General features: G+C 36.6%; 1 protein-coding gene across 2 annotated transcripts in view; it reads left to right on the forward strand.

The window, feature by feature from the left end:
• The window catches only part of urb1 (URB1 ribosome biogenesis homolog), a 427266-nt gene that overhangs the window by 240148 nt on the left and 177118 nt on the right, over nt 1-10000 (forward strand). For both annotated transcript variants that reach the window (XM_051925732.1, XM_051925734.1), the window contains one exon: nt 7224-7406. In XM_051925732.1, coding sequence (XP_051781692.1) covers nt 7224-7406 — 183 coding nt within the window. The remainder of the gene's footprint in view (nt 1-7223; nt 7407-10000) is intronic.

The raw sequence follows: 10000 nt of genomic DNA on the forward strand, positions 1-10000 counted from the left end.
AAACACGCGTTGAGTTCATCTGCTGGTCTCCCTTGTGGAATAACTGGTAATGTTTGACTAAAATCTACAGCGAGTAAAACGACATTACCTCTTATTTTTTTTTTTACGATCTCTGAGATCTTGCTTTTTTCGGTTCAAGGCTTCATAAGCTCTTTTATGTTGTATGGTGTACTTATCCCAAACCATCATCTTTGAATGTTGCATGACTTTCGCCTTGTATGTAGATCGGGGTAATTACATTCATTGCATTCCTAGTCTAAATCACAATCTGATTGTATGGGTGGTTACCTGGCACTGTAGGGTTGCCACCCGTCCTTTAAAATACGGAATCGTGGCGCGTTTGAGAATGAAATTGCGCGTCCCGTTTTGAATCAATACTGGACGGGATTTATACCGTATTTTTTTTTATCATTTTTTTTTTTAAAGCAGCGTCTCATGCAAATCATCCCACACGCATTTTATGAAGATGCCTCCTTTCATACTTTTGATTGGGTAATACTTGATGTCATCGTTAGTTTGATTGGTGTTTTTAACTGTCCAGTGAGGAGGGCGTGTCTTTTAAGTACAGTCTGCAAAGTGTTGGCACTGAGATGTGGCATCAGCGCCATAGTTGAAGCCCCTAACGTTGCGGTCAGCAAGTCGGCTAACATCCGCCATGTGCCGTCTTTCAGTTGCGAGAAGCAGATCATAGAATGGTTGAAACTGTTGCCCCTAACGTTGCGCCACGGCGTGTGGTTCGTTTATACCTCGTGTCTTCTCATTAAACTTTTATCTCGCGAATATGTTATTGCAATCCGCAGCGGGAGCGTTTGTATAAACTTAATTTAAACTTACGTTTTACACCGTGCTTTGTTTCCCTTATGAACATGCTTGTATGCTTAACTCGCTCCGTTCTCAATTGTTTAATTAATTTTTTGCTCTTCGCTGTTTGCGGCTCTTCCTCCATTTCCCCCCACTTCGTTCTTTTATCTCGCGAATATGTTATTGCAATCCTTAACGGGAGCGTTTCAATAAACTGATTGAAAATAGTTTTGCATTTACCTTTTAGTAAAAGGCGAGCTTTTAAGCCTGAGAAATCACCCCGTAAATGCACACGTTTAATTGGACATGTGTTAATATGTATGGTTACACAGTATTAAAAGACAGTGAACAACGTCAGTTACCTTTGTTCCCGCGTTTGATAAAAGGTGAGCTTTTAAGCCTGAGAAATCACCCCGTAAATGCACACGTTTAATTGCACATGTGTTAATATGTATGCTTACACAGTATTAAAAGACAGTCAAAAATTAACGTCATTTACCTTCGTTCCCGCGTGCGACTCGTGCTGTAAATCTCTTCCTTGTTTTTAGTTCACGTGATTACGTAGGAGGCGTGATGACGCGATACGTGACTCCGCCTCCTCCATTGCAGTGTATGGACAAAAAATATGTTCCAGTTATGACCATTACGCTTTGAATTTCGAAATGAAACCTGCCTAACTTTTGTAAGTAAGCTGTAAGGAATGAGCCTGCCAAATTTCAGCCTTCCACCTACACGGGAAGTTGGAGAATTAGTGATGAGTGAGTCAGTCAGTCAGTCAGTGAGTGAGTGAGTGAGTCAGTCAGTCAGTGAGGGCTTTGCCTTTTATTATTATAGATTAGAGAAACAGAAACAATATTCTCTCATGGCCAGTTATACGTTGCGTTTGTTACAAAGTGTCTACAAAAAATATTGTTTTTAATGAAGCTTTAAAGTAAAAGTGCAGATAATGAAATTGAAACAATTCCAAAGAAAAAAAAAATTTAAATTGTATTTCCAATTAACCAAACACAGGGGCTGGCGAGCGAAGCGAGCAGGGGACGAAGCCCCCTAGTATAAAATATAAATATGCAAAGTTGACACACCTAACACTATTCCCATTTAGGTATCTGCTAATAATAATAAAGGACATTTTGAAATACCAGTATTTCAGGATAAACCTCCCACAACAGAAAAGCTAAATGTGCCAAAAATCTCAAAAATGCTTTGATGAATTTGATTGAAATTTAGTGATGGCAAAGCCCAAGAAAGATGCAAAGCCAAATGGTTGGCAAGCACTTTTTTTTTTTTTTTGCCAGAATTGCTAGGTGCATACCACTCTTCAACTTGATTGTCCATTCTCCTCCATTGATCTCCAAGCCCAGTTGCAGAGCTGAAAACCACAGGGAACTGACAGCCTCCCCCACTCTTCGATCACGGTACTGTAAACTCCAAAGGAGATGCCCCTCCAGACCAAACTACCACCACCAACCACTTTTCAATCATGGGGCTTAAATCGCGTAGTACCACATTGTCGGTCTTAGATAGTGGCACTTGAATTTCTAATGGGAAAGTCACAGAAATTGTGTTACATTTGATTGAGTGCAACTGCTCTGTGCTTGTCACTCTTCATATTAATATATCAGATTAACATAGGGTGCATGCAGTTAAGTCTATTCACTTCAAGCACTGCTTTGCATATATATTACATCTGCAAACTACATACAACTAACAAAAAATACAACAAAAAAACTGTACTTTAGTAAACAAGTGAAAATCATATATGTAGTAATAATAATAATATAACTGTAGTCAGATTTCACATTATTCCTACTAATTATGCATTTCAATTCTAAAGAGTACACTTCTTATAAAATTGTTTTGAAGTGACCATCAACAAAAGCTAAGTCACTCGGAAAGGTAAGAATTGATTTAACGCAGGAATGTTTTACTCACTGGCACTGGTATGTAGCATGTTCAAAAGTAAAAATTAGAGCACAGGTCCGTGAAGGGACTTGCTTATGGTCATACAGTTTCAATAGCAGGATTTGAACCTGCAACCTCAGTGTTTATAATCCTAGGTCCAAAGCCTTAACCATTACTTGGCAATTACCTACCAATAATATTAGTCCTAGGTTTAAAAAAAAAAATACAAATAAAGAAAGCACTAGCTAACACGGTACTTCTGATATACTTTATTAATTGTGATCACTATAGTTGAGGTCCATTGTCTTACTAAATTTTCTGGGCAAAGCCAGGTAACACAACTATTTATAAGTTTAAAATATTTTCTTTATAAATTAAGTTATAAAGCATTATGATTTTTTGACAATTTTTCAATTAAAGTATATTTTTAAGTGCAAGTTCCAACTTAAATGTAAAATCGGTTAATGAAAGTCTACAGGAATGGATTTCATTCGTAAATGAAGACCCACCTCTCTGTGTGTGTGTGTGTATGTGTTATGTATGTATGTATGTATGTATGTATGTATGTATGTACTTATATATATATCATACTAGACATTAAGCCCATTACAATAATGGGCACTAGAATAGTAGTGCATAAACATTAGTAGGAACAGTCTATATTAAATAGCAAAGGACCATCTATTTCCTGTTATTGTAATACTGGCTTGTATGTGGCTGTGATATGCGTCACTGCATTGTGTGCCTTTAATTTTCTCTCACAGTAATACGTCTCTCCAGCAAGTATTTTAATCTGTGCTGGCGTGCAGCTGATTATTGTATGTATGGTGTCTCCCCAGTAACGGATTTTATGTGTGGGAAAATAAATCTACTTTTAAAAGTCATCCTATTGTAATATCATGAAAATTCGTATATTTAGGAAAACACTTTACCGGGCCAAATTTGTTAATTGCAAATCTGACATCCTCAGAGTGAACAACAAACACTAATCCCACCTCTTTGGGGAAGCTGGTCTCCGCGTCTCAGTACCCGATTGGATTTTTCGTGCATTATGTTTTAGGTCTTACCTCATTTACCGAAATCCGATTGGATTGGCCGTGCGATATTTTATAGGTCCCGCCCTCTCTGTCTTGTGTGACGCGTCAGGCGGCCTTTGAAGCATCGCACCGTACCCCATGCATGCGCGCTTCACCAGAAGACACATACACACGGACACATGGACGCACACAGGGATTTTATTAAAGAGGTGTGTGTATATATATATATATATATATAAAATATAGAGAAAAGCCAAGCAAAATGACACCTTTTATTGGCTAACTAGAAAGATTACAATATGCAAGCTTTCGAGGCAACTCAGGCCCCTTCTTCAGGCAAGATTACATCTTGCCTGAAGAAGGGGCCTGAGTTGCCTCGAAAGCTTGCATATTGTAATCTTTCTAGTTAGCCAATAAAAGGTGTCATTTTGCTTGGCTTTTCTCTACATTCATAATGGCTAACACGGTACAACACCCTAGTACTATAAAATATATATATATAAAATATATATATATAAAATATATATATATATATAAAATATATATATATATATATATAAATATATATGAGAGAGAGAGAGAAAAGCCAAGCAAAATGACACCTTTTATTGGCTAACTAAAAAGATTACAATATGCAAGCTTTCGAGGCAACTCAGGCCCCTTCTTCAGGCAAGATGTTTCTTAAATGTATAAAGATATTTATCTGTTATATCATATACAGTACTGTGCAAAAGTTTTAGGCAGGTGTGAAAAAATGCTGTAAACAAAGAATGCTCTCAAAAATGGAAGTGTTAATCATTTATTTTCATCAATCAACAAAATGCAATGAATGAACAAAAGAGAAATCTAAATCAAATCAATATTTGGTGTGACCACCCTTTGCCTTCAAAACTTCAAGCGAAGGGCTGGAGAGTGGTACAATAATGAGTGTCTGCAGGCAACAGTGAAGTATGGTGGAGGTTCCTTGAACGTTTTGGGCTGCATTTCTGCAAATGGAGTTGGAAATTTGGTCAGGATTAATGGTGTTCTCAATGCTGAGAAATACAGGCAGATACTTATCCATCATGCAATACCATCAGGGAGGCGTATGATTGGCCCCAAATTTATTCTGCAGCAGGACAACGACCCCGAACATACAGCCAAAGTCATTTAGAACTATCTTCAGCATAAAGAAGAACAAGAAGTCCTGGAAGTGATGGTATGGCCCCCACAGAGCCCTGATCTCAACATCATCGAGTGTGTCTGGGATTACATGAAGAGACAGAAGGATGTGAGGAAGCCTACATCCACAGAAGATCTGTGGTTAGTTCTCCAAGATGTTTGGAACAACCTACCAGCCGAGTTCCTTCATAAACTGTGTGCAAGTGTATCTAGAAGAATTGATGCTGGTTTGAAGGCAAAAGGTAGTAACACCACATATTGATTTGATTTAGATTTTTCTTTTGTTCGCTCACTTTGCATTTTGTAAATTGATAACAATAAACAATCATTATTTATATTTCTGAAAGCATTCTTTGTTTACAGCATTTTTTCACACCTGCCTAACACTTTTGCACAGTACTGTATATATATGTTTTATATCATATATAATATATATATGTATACACACACACACACATATATATATATATATATATATATATATATATATATATATATATATATATATATATATATAACGTCTACATGTGAAAGTGTGTGTGTCTTTCCATCCGGTCCGGAAGTATGAGGCTACAGCATGAAGCTCAAAGAGCCACCAAGGCGGTCCCAGGTTATCGAGTTGGAAGAAGAAAAAAGTACAAAGCGACTCTGTCATCAAAGTGAAACTGCTATAATAAGGTGTCTGACAGTGAGGCGTGCAAGATTGAAATAAAAAAACACACAAAAAAAAACCAATAGTGACGGCTGCAGTTTCGCACCTTCTGAAAAATTCTGCAAATATTTGGAGTCCATCGATAATGTTTATTTATATTGACGATGCATCTAGCCGATTAATGAACCCTTACGCTGTCACCCTGTTAAATATGCTAGCTTCCCAGACTGCTAAAAACTGTTGTATCAAGTAAATTTTTTTACAGCCTACTCCCTTCTTACTGAGGGAACTCTCTTACTGGTATCGGCTGCTAGCTTTTTTCCTAGTGCTAAGACATTACTTTTTGGGTGTTAAATGAAGCTTGATCCAATTCTTTTTATCCCATAATTCTTCACACTAAGGAATCGTTATTTAATCTATTCAATTTTACAATGTCAATAATACTAAAGTATTGATACCTCCAGTCCTGACCTTTCCATTTAAACATTTATGTTCACATTAAAAGTGTCACTATTGTACGTTTTCAGTAATATGCAAGGTTATTAGAAATTGTTTTAAAAGTCATTTGATGGTGAGAACATGATTAATTTAAATGTGTCATATTATGTAAAACAGGAGCTGCTTTTCCTTCCGCTCTTTTTATTGCCCTGCATTCACACTGGCAGTGCTGCGGTCCACCAGCCAAAGCAGTGGCACTGTGTATGTGAGGCAATGGCAGAAAGAAAGTGAAGTGTTGTTAGGAGTTATTTTACTACACTGAACAATAATGAACCAAAATGTGATATGTCAGAAGACCAGACGTTATTGTGACAGCAACACAAACCTGGTAAAATACATGAAAGTCAGTCACGTTGCCGAACATGAAGAGTTACAACAGAGGCGATCAATAGTGCACAGACACTCAGGCTGCAGTCTACTCTTAAAGAAGCCTTCTAGAAAGGCGGGTAGTACCCAGGTAATGTTAGTATTGTAAACTGATGTAAGGTTGTTGTAGATAGATAGATAGATAGATTGATACTTTATTAATCCCAAGGGGAAATTCACTAATTATTGTAATTATAAATATGTAATTGTTTGAATGAAAAATAATCAATGTCTGTTTTTAAGGAGGAGCTTGTTACATTTATAACTTCATGAATGGACATATTTAGAACACATTTTCAAACTTTATACAGTGTAAAGAATGTTTAATTTCATCATTGCTTTAAAATGTTGTCAAGAAATTTTAATTATGAAGCAGCACTGAAACAACTTATTCTCTGCCCAGAAAAACATGAAAATAGAATGGCGTGCCTACAGTTCTGTTCAAGCTAGAAGTTTATTGTAAAGCTTCTTCAGTATTTGCCCCAGTGTTTCTCTTTGTCCAGAACTGGTAAAGTTTACAGAGACCTGGTTCTCCTGAATTGGATGAGTTCATTAAAAAATACTGTATTTGAAACACTCCAGGCATGAGTAGCCTCTGTTAAACCACTATTTTCCAAAACTGAGTACTGTGGTGTCTTTTTTTCATTCCATGAAAATGCAGCTCAAAATGTATTTGCATTGTTTCTGTATTAATATTCAATTATATTTAAATTAAAAAAAGGTTTCATTTGTTTTCTTTATTTAAGAATGATAGCTTTTGAATATTTTAATATATATCTATCAATTTTTTTTATTTCTTTTGGTAGTTTATGAGAAGTGATGATATTACTTTGTTGAAATTCTACATGAAGTTGCTGGAGAAGTTAGTGTCCAGGCCATGTAATTTAGAGGAATCAAAACTAAACCGACCTACTGATATTAACGTCAATGATGTAAACAGTTTCTTTTTGGAGAATGAATGTGTTATCCAGGATAATACGGAAGACCAGGTAAATAACAAATCTTTTTTCTTTTTCTTAATTATACTTTTACTAGAAAAGTCCTTGTGAATTCCTTTTAAATATGTCATTTTTATTCTCAAAAATAATAATTTGTTTTAATTTTTGGTGTCTTTCATTGTAGAAATATATTCTTGTGTTTATTCACTCAAATAGTAAGGACTGAAATGAATTGCCAATAATAACATGGTGTCCTCTATTAATTATACGTTAACAAAAAAAAAAAAAACGTGCTGGATGTAGTTTCTCTGGTAAATGAACTGCCATTTCAGTCAGTGCTGGTGTTCAGTGTGTTGTGAATGTCATTTCAGATCCACCACACATCTTTTTGCAGCAGAAAGTTTGTTCATATTAGACTGCTGTTATGTTTCACCCATACCTTTCCATAATTTTACATTACATAGATGTAATGCTCATTGGTTTGTAGTGGAATCCATTTTATCTCCTCATTCATTAAGTTATTTGACTGTGTCATATTATTGCCAGAATATACAGTAGTTTGTAAAATGTAGTGCTACAAGTAAACCTTATTAGGCTCAGGGTTCCTTTTTGATTTTAATATTTGTAAATTTGTAAAACATCCCAAAGCACGCCACTATCTTACTAAGCACAAACACTTATATGTTATAGCAGCCTAGAGACATGTCTGAAGTGCTCTAAGTGCTGTGTCTGCAATATAGTGGTCAAGGACCTGCTTTTATGCCAATTTCTCCAGGTTGTTCTCTCCTCTTCAGACAGATCTCAACCACCTGAAGAGGTTGTCCTCTTAAGGTTCAGACTTAAGTGCGCTGCACTATTATTTCCAAAGCACACCTGGGTAGCTCTCATGGCGTACCACTGTGCCATGGCACACTGGGTGAAAAACACAGGATTAGGAGAAAGGAATTCTTGGAGCTTAATGTGAATAGTGTATAAAACTAACCCACTTGTGGTCATAGTCCAAGTAATAATGCAAAGGGTCTATAATAAATTAAGAGAAGTTTGATGCATATATGTACATATTAAGTAAAGATCCATAAACATAAAATGACAGGATTGAGATTAAGAATTTGATGGCCTGGGAGATTTAGCATTCAGTACAAAACCTGTATATTTCAAAATGACACTTCAATTTTTTTTTTTTCTTCTACTATCATTTATTGCTACATCATTTTTTAAAATACATTTGGGGTGCATGGCTGTGTGCAAATTTTTAATTAAAAACAGTGCACTCAGGCTAGGGGTAGACCTAGATCGGTGTAGTAGTGTGGACAAAGTGGTCCTTGGGTGTGTGGTAGAAATCAACATCTTCGTTAAAGAAAGACATGTATCCTCTACTGGGGCAAGTTTAATAAAATTTTTTGAGTCAATAATCAGGCAGGAGATAAACTGTTTATTGCGTCTTTTATTACTCCCAGCAAATGCCTTAGAGGGAGCATCCATCACAGTAGTCTGTTATAGAATGGTCAAACTATTAAGGGCATAGGTCCGTTTTATAACCAATTCAATTGATATAACAGCGTAAATCAATGCATACATTTATTTTGGTTGGTTCATTGGTCTACACCCAAAGGACTGTTTAAAAATAAAAGTATATTTTATTATATTCTTCACCTATCCTTTAGATTTAGCCATCACCTTTGAAATGTCTGTGTATATAACAATTGTATAATCTTGTTGTTTACAGGACAGCTAAAGATGTGTTAGTCATCTTTTAGTGCATTTTGTGTCTTTCATTTTTGTCTTTTTTGTTAAATTGACCTTTATCTGGTTTTCTGACATGCTTGATCAGGTTTCTGACGTTTGTTAACTCTTTATGCAATATCCTTAAGATGAATGCTATGTTACTGTAAAATTATTTTCTCACAGCTGTTGATAGGGAGATCAGCTGCACTTGCATTCACATGCAGACAAACGTGGTTCAGATGGCTTCCTCATTAGTGCTCTGGAGTGCATATAAAGGAGCCTGAGGTAAGAGACAGGGAGAGATTGAAAAGAAAGAGACATCAAGGTTAACAGAGAGAGAAAAAGAAAGGAAAGAAGAAATGTCAGGATAATGGGAGAGCGGGTGCTGTGAAAGGGAGGCAGGCAGTCAGGAATGACATCCCACAAGGAGCGAGTGGATGGTGATCATGGGACCAGGTTTGCTTCTGCTAAATGCTTTAGGAGCAGGAGTGACCAACTGCTCAGAGTGGGCTCCTGCAGAAGTCAAGGGATTGTGGCAGAAGCATGGGACAGGGCTCACAGTGCTTACTGATGAAGGCCAGGGAATGATGGTGGAAGCAAGAGCCAGACTGGATGGTTGATTCCACCTGCTGGATGACATGTCACCTTGCTGAACAGGCTATGGAGGGCAAACAGGGGAGACATCAGTTTTTAGAGGAAGGCACCGCGACTTCAGATTGGTTTTAAAGTAGGAATGCTGACTGTATTTTAACTTTGAACTTGAACCTTTTTTGGATTTATTTATTTATGGATCTTAACCTCCACAGAGCACCATTTTTATTATGAATTAGCTGTGTTGCTTGGCTTTGCCCAAGGAATTTTCAGTCAGTGGGACTCAGTTATAGTTCCATTGGTTAATCCTATGTATCAGAAGTGCTATG

The sequence above is a fragment of the Erpetoichthys calabaricus genome, chromosome 4 (genome assembly GCF_900747795.2).
Source record: "Erpetoichthys calabaricus chromosome 4, fErpCal1.3, whole genome shotgun sequence".
NCBI lineage: Eukaryota > Metazoa > Chordata > Cladistia > Polypteriformes > Polypteridae > Erpetoichthys > Erpetoichthys calabaricus.